Source organism: Cyphomyrmex costatus, unplaced genomic scaffold, assembly GCF_001594065.2.
Source record: "Cyphomyrmex costatus isolate MS0001 unplaced genomic scaffold, Ccosl1.0 scaffold254, whole genome shotgun sequence".
NCBI lineage: Eukaryota > Metazoa > Arthropoda > Insecta > Hymenoptera > Formicidae > Cyphomyrmex > Cyphomyrmex costatus.
In genome coordinates, this window is record NW_017276629.1 from 1,258,621 (window position 1) to 1,275,453 (window position 16,833).

The 16,833-nt window shown below is 35.9% G+C and overlaps 1 protein-coding gene across 9 annotated transcripts in view; it reads right to left on the bottom strand.

Moving 5' to 3' along the window:
• Nucleotides 1-16,833, bottom strand: part of dlg1 (MAGUK family member discs large 1) — a 540,434-nt gene that overhangs the window by 271,251 nt on the left and 252,350 nt on the right. Inside the window, exon 1 of one of the 9 annotated variants that reach the window (XM_018540583.1) lies at nucleotides 8,584-8,986. The exons of the other annotated variants lie outside the window; for them this stretch is intronic. Within the exon in view, the coding sequence (XP_018396085.1) occupies nucleotides 8,584-8,986 (403 nt within the window). Of the gene's footprint in view, nucleotides 1-8,583; nucleotides 8,987-16,833 lie in introns of those variants that run through there. 9 annotated transcript variants of the gene reach the window in all.

A 16,833-nucleotide genomic window follows, 5' to 3' on the forward strand; every position in this document is an offset into this window, starting at 1 on the left:
CGGAATTGATGAAGCAATTTTGGAAGAAACTGGAGATTCATAAATCAAGCTGGAGTTTTAACAGTATAACATAGAACACATAAAGGTTTTGCATGGAAATGTATTATATCGTGAAATATCCGCACGCGTAGAATGCAAATTACAATATTAATACGAAACCTAAATTTACATAGTCTTCGAAATAACAATCTCTTTTTAAATTGTGAAACGATCCGTGCAATCAATCAAAACGCTACAAGAATTTCATTGCGAAAGAGAGAAGAAAAACAGAGAAAGGGTGGCGAGAGAGATTTCCGTCAACGTCGTACTCTCAAGGTGACATAATTACGTGGCGGTTCCCGAGGGATCGCCCCGCAGGAAGTCGGGATCTCGTAAGAGTCATAACGTATAATAATAGCTACTTAATCGCGAGAAATCGAGTTTCCTACGTGACATCGCGAGTCGAGCTTGGTGCTCGAGCGAGACACCTCTGAGACGACGACGCCGTGTCGTCAGAAACGTTGCCATTGTTGCCTGTTACGCACAGTGCCGTCGCGGTATTGTGCAAGAAATTTCATTGTACGGCCGGGGTAGGTTTTCTTCAATGTGAGTGATATAGAGAGAGAAAGAGAGAAAGAAAGAGGGAGGAAGGCAAGGGAGGGACAAGAGAGAGAAAGAGGAAACCTCGTATCGCGCTACTTCTTCTATTGTTTAGGAGTATTGTTGCCAAGGTGCAAGTAGGATGAACACAATTCCCACATCTATCATGCGTTGATTTTAGCACGATACGTTTTTCACACAGTTAGCGCGATTCCCGCAATTTGTATCGTCAGAACTATTGTGGCTTCCAACAATTTTATTTTTCGTGGAACGAAATAATTAAAAAAAAAAAAAACGAAAAAGAATTCGAGATATCAACACGCCGATGGAGAATGTCGATTATTTTGCTTCTAGTTGATGGATCGCCTCGTGTCGTCTATATGGCAATGGACGTGTTATGAGTTAGACGCGAGTTAGCGATCGCGCGTGCCGATCGGGTGGCTGACGGATGCATTATTGCGTTTAGAGGAATGCCAGAAATGCAGCGGGTCGTGGCCGAGCATCGCATTGGGTGTAGATGCGATCCTAACGGGAACATTTGTGGGATTGCTCGACTTCGTTTCTTCGAATCCCGCGGGCCGAGCTCCATGGATGCATTCGTAGCTTTCGTCGTTGATTGCGATTCGCGATCCAACCATTCTTGTACCGTCTCGCATACAGAGATGGGAGAGTACTGCGGCCGAAGTATAATGTCTTGGTAAAGCAAAATAAAGCAAAGTGTAGCAATAATTATTTGAAATAACTCAGTCTCAATTACATCTCGTTATGAATGCACTTGATAGAGAAAATTTTGTAGGAAATTATATTCGTGAAATATATTCATATAACATTAATACTTGCGTTTTTTTAATCAGTAATTATAAATTGCGATAATATTATGTGCATTTCGTTGCATTATCTTGAATACAGCGTAGCATAATGTACATTGTTAATATCTGGTGCGACGTGGCAAAAATAAAAGTGTAATAAAACGCGAGAGAATGAATGTTATTTCATAACACGCCTTTGTTTAAACTTGTACATACTATAATACAGTATCTTTTTGAATCTGAAATATTATCTTTGTTTTCAAGTTAAAAGGAGAAAAGCACAGTGCAATAAAGCATTTCTTCTTCAAGTAATAGTATACGAGAATGATACAATTTGCACTATCTTCGCGAGAAATTGATACATAATCCTTTCGTATTCAGTCGATTATTACGTCAATATTCTACGTCTAGGTAAGTAATCATTAAATCATATCACGTTCATATAACGTGTGTTTATACATTGCTAAGCGCAATAATACTTGGAATCATGGCAAACGATTATTGCTCAAACTATTATACTCGTGACCTTCGTGTGAAAACGCCAGTATCTTCATTAGCACTAATTATCCATTCAGTCTACGACGTCGTTCGTGTGAGCGTAATACTGCGCTAGCAAACGCTAAAAGGCAAATTTAGTTGTACATATCCAAATTAATACGACATGTCGAAATTGTTATGCGGATGTGGATAATTAGCCGCAATCCATCTTGCTGTATACATCTCTGTGAATTATTTCCGCAAAATTCATGTGAAGTTTGCATATATGTATGCGTTATCCGTATTATGTGTACAATATAATACGACGTTCCATTCATGGGCATAACCAAGGGAGGATGAAACAGGAAAATTGATACTCCTATTCTTAAATCATAAGGAACAAAGTAATATTTTAAAAATTATACATTAATAGACTATGCTTAATGAGTATTCACAAGAAAGAAGAGAGAATTGGAAGTGAAAGTTGTACAAGGATTTTTTGAGAATAAATGATGGCTAGTATTATAAATTTGTTTTTCAAGTTCGAAGAATCAGTTTACTATTTTAAGAAAAAAATAAAGTAAAAAAGCAAAAATTAAATATGTGTAATTTATCTCCTACACATTAATTAAAAATAATATAAAATATATAATATAAAATATATAAAATAAGATTGAAAAAATCAATCCATACTCAGCTACTCCCCCAAGTTTAAAAGTCTCAATTCTAATTTGTCCTTGCCTCCCAAACAAATCTTAGCTACGTATATGCATCCTAATAACAAGGAAACGAGTCAAAATTTTCTAAAACAGATTTATTACGTTTTGTTCAAAGTTGTTATCAGTAATATCTGCATTTAGAATAGAGAAAACAGTCGGCATACGAGAAAGATTTGCGACAAAGGATATTGTTCCTTATAATGGCGCGTGGAGGTGTAGTCCTTAGATCGTGCGATGTTCGACAAGACAGAACGAGTTTGTTCGCAAAAGTGACGGGAGCGTCGAACAAGCACCGCTAATTGCTTTATAGAAAGGGGGGAAGAGAGAGAGAGAGAGAGAGAGAGAGAGAGAGAGAGTGTGTGTGTGTGTGTGTGTGTGTGTGTGTGTGTGTGTGTGTAAGTTAATTGACGTAGTTAGTTTAGTAAGGGTCGAAACTCAGAAGTGAATATATAGCTTACTGTGCGATATGATGAAATATAGTACTTCTCGCATCTTCTATCGTCTGTTATTGATTATTAGATTCTTCAATGCGCCGTGTGGATTTAAATCGATTTTTCCTTAACAAAAATTTTCTCCGATTTATCCTTTATTTTTCTAATACTTAAACTCATATATTGTATCTATCAGTCAGTATCTCCAAGCCTTGAGTTTCAGAAAAGTTAAAATTAAATCATAATTAGGATAAAATTAGAATTAAAAATCCATAAATATATTTTTAATTAATTCCAAGTTTATTGAGATATACGTTACAACCTTTTAATACTTTTATGAGAAATTTTAATTTAAAAAATCAGTAAAGAAATTCAAAGGTTGATAGTTATGTAGATAAAATACTGTACATATACAAAGAAAACTATACACGGTATTATACAATATTCATGTTTAATAATAGATATTACTTTAATAATAGATAGTACAAGAAAATTGTTTTTGTAATATAATATGTATATGAAAATGTTTTTCAGAATAATTCAAGATTTATAAATAATAAATTATTCTTTTGTATTACAGCAACAAAAAGAATTGTAGTATTTTAATATGAGATCCACTAAAAAGAGAGCGTACTTTTCATCTGCATACTATGTGCAGCGTAATTAAATATGTACATACATAAGATTTAATTAATTTAATTAATTTAGACAAATAACAGGAATAAAGGAAAAGAGAGAGAGGAGAGAAGAGGAAAAACAGCTTTTTCTATATAATTGAAAAATAATTTCAATATAAAGTAATAACAACTTTAGACAAATGTAATTAGATTAATATGTTAACTTATATGATGTCCGCTTTTATTTCTCCAATTTGATAACTTTAATTTTCAAAATGTAATTTTGGAACCGGTGAGACACGATGACTAATTGCAGAAATTTTCGGAGGAAATTTTATGAAACATCTGAATGAGATTAGTGAGAATTCTCGGATGTAAAATTATAACTTTTAAGACAGAGAAGATCCTGCTCAGATAATCGATCGAAAGTAGCTCGCAAATTGCTTTTCTCGGCGAGCTTCTTTCGACCATCTTCCGTGCATTTAATCGTAACAGTAACGAATAATAGTCGCGCCTAATGTTCTCTAAAAGTTTTTAGAGAGTGATTTTAGAAGTAATTCGGTCATGAAATTGTAGGAACATAGGAACAACTATTATCGTGAATTTAATGTTCGTATAAATAGAAGAATCGATTATACAAAAATAAGATAAACAGTGCATGCATAATATTTAACTAACTTACTCGAGATAATTTAGGCGTACAAAATTTCGAGATTTCGCTCGTTATAAAAATGCGAAGAAATGTTTCGTCTACCATCAGAAAAGATGTAAATACCTACCATTTTATTACAAATTTACAAACGATAAAAAATAATATTTTCTTACAATTATTTTACAAATCTGTTACAAACAGAATATTCTCCTCTCGTTCCGCATATAATATATAAAGAATTTTAAACATTTTGTCAGAATATACACACAAAATAGCGGTTAAAATTAAACCTGAGACAAACGTTTGAAATCGGTGCAGCCTTTGTCCTTTGACTACGAAAGTACTGAAATAGCTTTTCCAGCTTTCCCAGCTTTTCCATGTACCTTAATTACGTTTGTTGAATATCTTTCTCAATTATTTGCAGAAGATTATATTTTAGTAACAAATACTACTAAATATTGGTAAACATATCAATCACGTTTCTAGCTGCACTACTTTCTGATCGTGATGTTTTAATTTTCTTTATTAACTAATATACGTATATTGCGTTGTTTATTTCATGAATTTTGAATCAAATCTATAAAAGAATATTTAAATTTAAATCAATTTTTACGTCAACACACACATATAATGAATAGTATTAATGAATAGTGAAAAGTACATTATTATTTCGCAGATAATTGCGAAATTCCCGTTTAATATAACATGTCACGTACGCAGAACGCATGTTGAGGAAGAGACTTTTTTAATTATACTCATTAGTACAGCATAGGCGACAGACTGGTTCGCCTAACTACCTTTATTTATGCACGAAATTGCAGCACACATATATATTCCAAATTATGAAAAGGCATACCTCTTTTGTCTATCATAACCGTTTAATGGTATCTAATTGGCTCGAATCTTTTTCAGGCAAAGTTTTGCTTCAGTATTTCCGAATAAAAAACTTCCATCAAAGAGAAGGATTATTATTAAAGCTTGATAGACGACTATTTTATTGCAGAAATATATCCAAGAAACCAAAGTTTTTCTCTGTTTTTTCCTTTATAATGCTTCCTTCTAATTACCATATTACAATTCCGATTTGGGAGAGATAATATACTCAACTGCAATCGATTTCGAGGTATCACGTAACGTCTAAATTATTTTCAGTTAGAGAACCTTGCATCTACGGAAAAATTGCGTCCTGGGGTTGCAGAACGCGCCGGTGTTATTATCACGAAAGTCCGAAACTTTTTTCCGATCTTCCTTCCTCTGTCTCTTACTTTCTCAACGTGTTCTTCCGTTCCATTTTATCTAACCCCTCTGTGTCCCCGCGGGACAACTGCAGGCTGGATGGAAGATAATAAACTCGAAACAATACGGCGGCCACCGTTCCAACACAACACGAACATGCTTTCAGCTTTAAAGCGCGATATCGCTGAGTCACCGTTATACTGTGCGCGAGGAGAACTATTTCATAACTAGGTCGTACGTGATACATATACCTACAGGTGTGCGTGTGATGTCACTGCGGCCACGGACTGATCCGAGACAAAGAGAGAAAGGAGACAATCCAGCAGGCAAAAGATTCTTTTCTCTCTTCATCTGTCGCTCTATACGGAAAAGCTTTGCGGATTTTAGTTACACACATCGCGATGTAACTAGCAGACAAGCAAAAGCGCGGCTTTGTCGGCACGACGCACGACTAAGGTGATTATTCAAGAAGAATAAAAAATTTACTAAGCCTCTTTCCGGCTTATCTGTTTTTAACTTCAGTAAAATTCGGTTTCCTCCTCTTTCCTCTTATCGAAATGACAAATAAAATTGCACTTACAGAGTGTGCGTGTTATACTATGAAAAATGAAATATGCATCTTTAATCGACTAAATTCAACATATCTTAATACCGAGATTAAAACGAATCTTTAGTTAATATTATACCTTCTTTAAATTCTTCTATAATAATTAACCTTTTATAGACTAAGTTGAAAATACAGTCAATATTTTGATTGTGAAGTCTAGTAGATAAATTTAAATCTATATAATTTTAAATCTATAAAAAATAGGTAAAAGTAAAATACAATTCTATCCATGAGAAAGAGAGAGAGAGAGAGAGAGAGATGACGGAAAAAATTTATTGTTGAAACTTTCACAGATATGCAAGAATTTTTTCAGATTCTTTTATAGTCCAGAAAATAATATAAAAATCTGTATTGAAGATCCAGATTGCTGGAAAAAATGCAAAATTCCAGATGGCAGACGGAGGGTTAAGTATTAACTGTCCTCAGTTCATTTTACAGTGCATGCTCATGTAATAATCTACAGAAGTCTACATGAATAGACACAAATTAATCCTATTATTGTAGACTAAAGTCGACTTTCACTTGAATACTATGTAGTAGTAAGTAACTCTCGTCGCTGTCTGTTAATGTATGTACTTGAAAGACTAATGCTTGCTAAGCTTTAGTTGTGTGCTAAGAACGACTGTTACAATAATCCGAAAATGACTCGCTCATCTGTTAAACTCCGTCTTGCACGGTAACATGTGTTAGCGTCTCGTATGCCATCTCATAGCGTTTTCCAGTTCAAGACTGCCGTGATGAAAAGCCAATTAACATTTGCTCTTCACGATCTAAATCTGTAAGATAAATAACAATCAGAAAGTTGCTAAAATTAAATAGTTGTTATTTTGAGTAACGTGCATGAAATGAATTAAATATTATACTACATAAAAAAATCTATCATTTTTATTAAAATACAAATAAATATAATTATAATAAATTTGTAGAAGTAATTACAAAAAGGGATAAAAATTTGTCTATGTTCTCGAAATAATCATTTAAATCTCCAATCGAGATGCTTTTAAAAAAAGTATTAAATACATCTTCTATAACATCAGTAATTGTAACTGTATCTTCAATGAATTCCAAATAAATTCTTTCATGGAAATTACTGCCTATACAGAGATCTTTTGAATATATACATATTACAAAGTGTCATGTAACAAAAAAACGTTCACATTTATTATATTTATTTTTATAAGTTTGTATCAAGATATATAGGTATTCTTTTTTACTACGTATTCTTAAAAAACAACGTAACGTTTGATTCATTTCATTTCTCGTCCACATTTATAAGAAAGTCACAACTATTAATTTTAGACATTTCTCGATTGTCGTTCCATACATCATCATCATTAGTTTGACATATCGAGGTTGATTTTTCAAGCCTTCGCGAACATTTAGGCGAACAGGAAAGCCCTTGTGCTACTCACGGGACAATAACGTCGCATAAAAGCCGCGTGTGTAACAAACTCCGCAACTCACCATAATATAGTCGCGGCTGGCAGATGAAGGGCGTTGATAAATACAATACAACAGTTCGTTGGCAGCTCCCTTTATGCGCGAATCGCGCCACAAACGGAAGTTCCATTCGATTTTCCAACAGACATTATCGTGCGGCGCGCGCCGATCGAACTGTACTACTTTTTATAAATCTTTTTTATTATCCGCACAATACTGCTCTGAAATGCACGAGCGCGCCCCATCCATCACTGTCTCATCGATAATATTTCCTAACGAGCGAGCGCTCCACGTTTTGGCTGCATCACGACACGTACTCGGCAAAGTTTTCTTATGCTCTTGCAATATGCCGGGGCCGCATTACTGTAGCAAGATCGAAAAACGGAAGTGCAAAAACTTTCTGAATTTATGGCGGAGAAGCGACTGGAATCAAAGTAGGTCGTGTTCCAGGCCAGTCCGTGAGAAAGAAGAATAAGCGAAACAAGCTACTCGACATGTTATGACAATTGTATGTCGATAATTTCCGTTAGACATTATACTGCAACGTGTTTTGCAGCATATCAGTTTAGTCGTATTTCAAGCTAGCGAAAATGCGACAGAGTTGCATTAGGTTCGTTTTTTTATTTCATGGAACACGATTTCCTTTATTATCGCTCTTTGGTATTATCGCGATATGAACAATAGAAGTCACGCACCGTCAGCTATATTCCGTATCATTCCTACAAAAGTTTCTTGTCTACTTCCATTCTCTATGTAGCACGAAATTTTTCCACGAAACTTATACATTCGAACAGTTGAAAGACAATAAACTTTTGAAAAGTGCGTATTAACAAAAAATAAGCATAATACACATGATATGCGGTTGATAATTTGAAGTGAAAGAATTATAAAACTTTGTCTCATACAACGTAAAATTATATCCTACAAAATTTAATTTTACAATATTAACAGAGTACATTAATTGAAAAATCGAACCGATAAAAGTAACTATTAAAGAAACATGAAGAACACTCTACCTTCTTTCGCCTGAACGTATCCGTGTACTTCGCAGTAACTTCCGGCCGGGCCAGCCGCTCCCGGAGTGTCCAACGTAAAGAGGGTGTTGGCGGAAGAGCTAACGCCGTCATCGGACATCGTCTGCAACAAGCTGGTAGCCTGCGACAGGGTACGTTGTTGGTGATGCTGGTGGTGATGATGCTGTTGCTGGTGCAACTGCACTTGCTGCTGATGCTGTTGCTGCTGCTGTGCGAGCATCTCTTCGTGCCGACATTTCGAGCAACGACGCATCTCAGAGCGGACGCGCAGCAGCCAAATCATGCCGAAAAGCGCCATAGCAACCTCGAGACCCGCTGACCTCGATGGGTGCTTCATGCTCGCGGAGTCAAGATCATCGAGGCTCCGGGAGCCAGCACGACACATATCACCGACTTCGGTGCGGATTTGTCCAGCTCTCTTTCTTTTTTCTACACCTTTTTCCCTCCCTTCTCTTTAATGTACGTTCCTATTTTTATAGGGTTGCAAATATGAAATAATGAGTGTCGATGTATTTTTCAAATTGCGTCATCGACGTTACCCTTATATTTCTCTTTCGATCTTGTAATATACAGAATTATTAGGCTCTCATTGGCAGTGGATTGTTATCTTCGAGAAAAGATTACTTCGATTAGAATTGAATCAGGAACTCGCCTATAATTTCGTAGTCTCTCGCATACTAACCATTATCGCTTATTGGACTTGACTGTTTCTCAAGAGAGATCAGTGTTCACTTTGGCAGCTTCCGATATTTGTCGCGTAGTGTCTTCCTTCCTAACCTAATCTCAAAGTTCCTATCGCGTTACCAAGCTACAGAAAAGCAATTTCACTCGTTCGTTACGAAATAGTCGGAATCAATGGACGATCTCGTTCACATCTCGTTGGCTTTACTTTCCGACAATTTTATCCAGTAGAAATTAAGATCCGTACTCTGCAAATGTCTCGCCGGGGATAGAGGCAATGTGACACTTCATATTTTTCGTAAACTTAATACGCATGTCCCGCAATTATGGACAAAGAATATTCTGGATATCCAATAAAACGTGTGCGGCCAAATTATATCAATTCTTTTTTTTTTTCTATCATTCTCAAACACATAAAGCTCGACTTACGGATGATCGAAAAATGAGCACATGATGGACAAGGCACCGTTCTTTATGAAGGCTGGTCGATAAGTGTCTGAGCGATATAGAATTTTATGCTTTTATATGAAAGAACTATTACTTATGTTATTTTATAAATTCTTTCAAATTTTTAAAGATTCAGAATCCTCGAGTATAATTTCAAGATTCGTATAAACGAAGCTAGTTTCTTCTTTTTAACCAATTCTTCTGCAATGTTAAACAACCAATGTCGAATACAAACGTTTCCATCTACTGGCGGTTTATTTTATTCGTTTTTTGATAAACGCTTGTTAATTAGGCAGTAGTTATCCAATCAGAAGTAAAACAGCTAATTTCTTAATTCACAATCCGCTTTTCTCTCAAGCGGAGCGAAAAAGAATTCTTCGAGCTCAGGAGCTCGTGTAAATATTAGAGCGAATCAACCAAGGCACCAATTCTTTCGCGTATCAACGAGAAGAATAAAGATAATCGATACTGCCTTAATACAGAAGGAAGCTAAGCGATTGGTCCCGGGCGCACTTCGACGACGATGATACTTTCATAAAAGTATAAAAGACGTCTGTCTCCAAGTGGTCGAGAACGTAGATCCTCCGATATATCTCAGGAACTATTTCATAATTACCGCCCGCTTCCAGATCGTGGCTACACCTTGCTCTTTCAATTTTCAGTGACCGAGTTCCGTCCCTAGATATCGCCTCCGGCGACTTCTGTCATCCCCGTTCCTTCTTCCATTAAACTCCTCGTGGAGCTACGTAATGCTGACGTTCCTATTTTCTCTCATTCTCTTTTTCTCTCTTGATAGTGCCGCACTGGAAACGCGATTCCGTCCCATCGGGACGTGTACTTTCGATCGTGTAGTTGTTTCACCCCTCACGCATGAGCGAATTTCGCTCCTCCCCAATTGACGAGAAAGCGGGATAGATGAGAGAATGGAAAAGCGTTCGATATAACGGTCAACTTACTCCTTCTTCGTATCTTCTTCGATCTCTACGTGGTTACGTGATATCTGCGAGTAAAAGGTAGCTTTTCGGCCGTACGTAATTCTTTCTTTCAAATCTCGAAAAAAGATACGCTTGACAATCGTGGTGACGGCGGGAAATTGGACACACTCGGGCAAATGGATCCTGCTCTTGAGATCGGAGGATTTAGCTAAAACGGAACCCTCATGCGAAGTGGACTGCTTGGATTCAAACAGCAGCTCGTTATCAATTCCTGTCGAGTCCGAGTCTGACTGAATGGGTTCACTTCTGTCAAACTGTCGATGTATGTTCGCAGAAGCTCCAACAGCCCGTATTTCAGCGATGATTTCACTTTAATGACGAAGAGTAATATTAAATTCGTCAATTTATTCACGACTTCATTTTACGATTATCTCGCAATTTAATCACGCAAACTTTAAGATAAAAAATTTTTTTCAAAATACGTTTCCAAATCCTATCTCTGTCTCTATTAATCTTTAATTTATATATCTCTACAGCTTACTCAGAGTCTTCTCTCGAACAGAATCGATTGGTATCATCCAAAACATCCGCATGTCGCTTCGTGCTTTTCCAAATAAATGATATTTGCCACTGAATATCACATCAAGATCGATTCTTCTCAACAAAGAAATCCTTTAGACTAGAATCTGCAAGTACTCTTCTTCCTGGAAAAGCGAGTGCTCCACTCTGTACGCATGATCGGATGAAGCGTTATTCCGAGGATGCAGCAGTCCAGGTTGATATCCGGCGATAACGCGGCTTTCCGGACGTGAAAAGAAGTTTCAAGAGGTTTGTGGGTGAAAACCATTGGTGAAGAAGGCTCGATAAGTGACCGGTTTCTTTTTCTTCGGATCGTCGGTTCGGCCGCGATACTTCCCTTTTGGAAAGCTCTGCAGCCTTAGATTTCCGGTCGATACTTCTCCAGTCTACCCTAGAAAAGTCGTGGAAGAAACCTTCGAGCGTTACCGATGCGAGAGAAGCGCGGTCGATTTCGTTCGCGAACTCGATGCTCGCTCGAGGAGAATTTTTCAATGAGCTCCACTTTTGCAACGACGGTTCTCTGAATGGCAGATTAATCGATTCTACTGTCCATTGATTGATAATATACAATACCGTATTTTTCACTCACAGTCGCGAAATTGCTGCGGTCGTCATCGATGGAAAAATTTCATCAATTATATAATATTAATGACTGCATAAAACCTTTCTTATTCACGTTTGTTTCGATAGCAGTCAAATCTTATTCAGATAATAATTTCTTGTTATTTTTAAATTTATAAGCAAACATGAAGTAAGAACATTAATAATACATACAAAATCAATAATACAGCTTCAACTAAAATCTATAATTTTCATCGATCACACCAATAACCTATTTTCATCATTGAACATTGACGATGTAACAGCGGTATAAAATGGTTCATCTCTGGAGCGGGCGATCGTAAATACAGATTACGTCTAATAAAACAGGGATGCCAGCTAAGTTGCAGAAATCGACTTCGTTGTAGAAGAAAAAAAGGAGAGGAAAAAAAAAAGAGGGAAAGGGACTGAGAGAGTGTTTCTCGCGCAATGGCTATAAATTGCGACTGGGAACGCGGTACAAAAGGAACGACGACGACAACAATGACGGGGTTGTGCGCCGAGCCGAATGTTCGAAAGGGTGAAAACACTTGTGCTCTACGAGCACTGACGCTGCTGGCAACTGCTGCTCTTCGTTAAATCGAAGTAGAAGAGTAAGAGAGAGAAAGTTTCGGTCTTGCAAGACGATGCTCGGGTAATTAAAAACTTGTGTAAATTCCATTTCATACCTCACCATTCGTTTACGACGCGTTGATCCATTTCACCATGTTATATCGCCACCAGCGAGGGCGGAAGCAAAAACACGGTAAATCGAAGCATCTAGAACCGCTGCCGCACGCTCGCCGATTTTACATGGAGATTTACTGGATCTGCGTTACTCGCGTTACCACCCACGACGAGTTGAATAGCTCAATAACTGTCGGGTTTTCCCTTTAGTGTCGGTGCTCGCGGTGATTAAAAACGACGCTTGCCATGGCTCTGCGAACGAAGTGTATTGCGATGAGCCATATATTGAAGTGCCTCTATGCTATCATCAAATAAAGCGCGTCACATAAAGCAAACGCACAGCGCGATATGTACATTTTTACATGGTACATTTAATATATTTTAATCTTCGTGCAGTGCATATATATGCATTCGTGTATTGTTTTCCATGTACGTTACGAAAAAAAATTTCTTGTTTTCGTTTAAATCTTTCTTATTTATTTAGTTCAACGTTTCTATTCATCTTTTCTGACATTTTAGCCGCCCTCAAACGAATTATATATAACACATTAAAAAAAAACACACAATGAACAAATTATAAAAGTGAAAACAGTACAAGTTTTATAAATGGAATTAATGTACACAGTTAAATAAACTATTCTGTAGTTACTGATGTGTGTAACCATAAAATAATTTCTTCAATTATATATCTACATTAGTTCATTAAAATGCGTACATTAATTCTACATATAAAAATTATAGTTGTTATCTTTATAATTGCTACTACTATGTTTTCCTCTGAGTGGACATATTGGAGTGTACGTGAAGATAAGGTATGTCGTTGAGCTTTCAAACACACCGAATAAACGACAAATGTGGATGAACAAATTTCCATTGGAGGAACTCATTTGGCAGGTTATCCTTCTGCGCGCACCTGATATATCGATTTAACGGCAAGCCGATAAACCGCGGACGAATGCGATTATGTCGGAAATAATGCAGCAGGCGCAGGCGGCTCGATGCGACCGCGCGCTCTCGATACGCGACCGTCAGGCGGCCCCGCTCGGTGCAATAACGCACTCACGAGGGTTCGTTGAAAATGGGTGGGAAAAAAAGCCGGTCGATTGAACGAGAGAGGCTTGATGCATTGCGCTCGCGCGATGATTACGCAGGCCGATCGTATTTCTTCGCAGCAAAACGTCCGAGCGTAATTTCGCAGGCGCGTAAATCATCAAAATTGAAATTGATGAATCATTAGCCCCCCGTCCCATGCTTTCGAGCGGCGCCGCGGCTACCGAGCGTTTAATCGACGCGGTCGTAAAAATTAATTTTGCACTGCGACGCGAATTATTGTTTACGGATCGCCGACAACCAACAATGGTGAGATTAATATTTGTTTCTATTTGCTTTGCGCGCAGATATATTATTTAGTTATTAGCTATCGTAATCGGATCAGAGGGATTGGATATGATTTATTATTAAATGCGACAATAAATAAGATCGCATATGTAGAGATATCATTATCGCGTAATCAATAATCGTGCTCGATGCTTGCTAATTAATGTAATATTACTGCAGCATATAGATGCGTTATTATTATTTAACCAACTAAGCATATTAGTTTTTATTATATATATTAATTCCTATTCTCGCGAATAGACGATGGACAAAATTACACTTTTATTTCGGTTTATTTTGAGAACTGTATTATTATGCTTCCAAATTCAAACTGAAGTAAAACCAAAAGCAGGATAACCTAATGAAGGTAAGGGGAAGAACGGAATATATTTTAAAAGTTTCACTGGGAAGAGAGACCCTTTTTAGATGGAGACAACTTTACTTCCTTTCTTCGTGAGCTCCGACAATTTCCTCGGTTTTTTTACATACTTGATAAGTTAATCTGAGAATCTGAGAATACACCAAAGTAACACCAAAAATCTTAATATTTATGATTTAAAATAAAAAATTAGTATATATAATATCTCAACGTAGTGTAATATCTCAATTTAATATAACTACTTTCTAAATTTTTGGAATAAAATCTCTCATTCTAAAAGAATTAAAATACTGTCACTATTAAAAATAAATGCATCTTATCTAAATGGATAAAACGATAAATTTTCACTCTTTTTTTGGAGTGAGATTACTCTAAAAGAGTAAAAATCTGCCACTCTTATTCAAAAGTGCAAATATTTTCACTCTTTTTCAATAGTGTGACAATATTTTCACTCATTTGAAGTAACATTTCACTCCAAAAAATTTAGAAAGTACCTATTTAAATTAAAATGTTACACACATTTCCACTATAAAATAATTTATGTTTGTATGTTACATGCACTAAAATAGAAAATATCGGTACAGAATATAATTATTTTAATTTCAACGAATATTTTTTTCAAGAAATAGTAACAAATTCTTTTTAAGTCTCGTATTTAATATATATAAATCGAGACTTTGATTCCAATAAAATCGCGTAAGCTAAAAATGCACACATACTATTATACAATTTCTATCTTATAAAAAAAGTATATTCATATATCACAATGAACAAAAAATAATGGGTAGGAATTAACAGGATGCTGCATTTGCATCCTGTTAATGCAAATTCTTTGCAGCAAATGTGTGAACGTAACATGTTTCGATGTTTGCAGCGAAAAACGAATTGCTGCTCTCGGATAGTGAAAAAGCCTCATGATGACACGCGTTGCTGTACCCGCTAATAACGACTGCGCATTTTGGAAGTTTTGTTTAACCCTGGTAACGGCTGGGCTAACAATGAGTGGCCTGAAATTAACGCATCAAAACCATGACACGTATTGAAAAACGTTACGCACAATTTGCGCATGTGTTAAATAATTTTATCTCTTTTTTTGTTGCTTTTGTATTGCATTCGTGACACCAGCACGTGTAAATAATGCGTGAATTTCAACACCAGTATAATTGCTCGCTGCTTTTACAGTCGGCGGTCACAAATGTACATTACATAGGGTATAATATATGTATAGAGAGCATACTAAATTCACTAATTTTAATGAAGATATTTTAACAGATATAGCTCTACATATTCCAAATTTAGAATAGAAAGTAAAATAAGTTAGACATTTATTGAAATGTTAATATATTTAAGACAATGATAAATATGGAGGTTCTAAAACTATCAGAAATATTAAAATATGCAATTGCAAAAAGACATATTCAATTTTAATTTTAAATTTGTATCAAATCAAATTTTATCAATCAAATGTAAAAAGATTAGATTTAATTTTCTAATATTTTCATATTAGGAAGCTTAAAAAAAGTGACTCAGGTTTCATAAAATTTATACGAGAAATATAAACCGCTTACAAAATACATGATGATATTTTTAAGCCTTTTATGCGAATTCTTTCTTTTTTCATGTAAAATAATAATAATAAAAATAATCAAATAAAAAATTTATTATTTTTTTCTAATTAATACTTTAGCAATTTTTTTGCTTGCAATTACATGCAAATCTAATAATAATTTAATTGCATTTCACTTATTTAATTACCACAGATATTCCAATATTATTAAAATGTTGATACTATAGAGACAAAAATATCAAATCTCTAAAGTAAATTACAAAAACGCAATTCGATATCGTTTTGATATAATTTTATTTTTAATGCAGGGGGATATTTTTTCGATAATGTTTATATTGTGTACTAATATTTAAAATAATGATCTTTATACAGTGTATACAGCAAATTGTAAACTGTGTTCAAACGTTAGATCCATTTCTTCTTTAACTATTCAACGATATCGATAAAATTCGTCAATACCATTTTACAATTTGCCTGCAATCTTTAAGCGTTTCGTAATCGTAAAAAAAGAAGTTTATTGGATAGAAATGGACGTTTCTGTCGTTTTCAATTCTCTTTGTGGATAGTGGTCGGGGGTATGGTGCCACATGGAGCCGCCATATAGATCTAACGAGCAACCATAAGGGTGAACTGAACTCAATGCAAACTTGATGGCAGGGCACGTTGTTCCAAGCATACTCGAAAACGTGGGGATGGGAGTAGCATACGGGTAGCATAATGCAGATTCCAGTGTGCGATTACGGCGGTTTGTGCAAACAGTACAAACAAATTCGCGAAACTTGCGCGTGCCCTTTGACAGTCACTCATACGTTAATAATTTTTCAACAAAAGCCCACAACTGCCGGCGAACATAAACCGGCGTAAACGGAAGGCGGAACAAAATTGGTTAAAGATTTTTACGAAGGAACGTATTGCCAATTCTAAAGGATATTGCGATTTGATAAAAAAGGAGAGAGAGAGAGAGAGAGAGAGAGAGAGAGAGAGAGAGAGAGAGAGAGAGA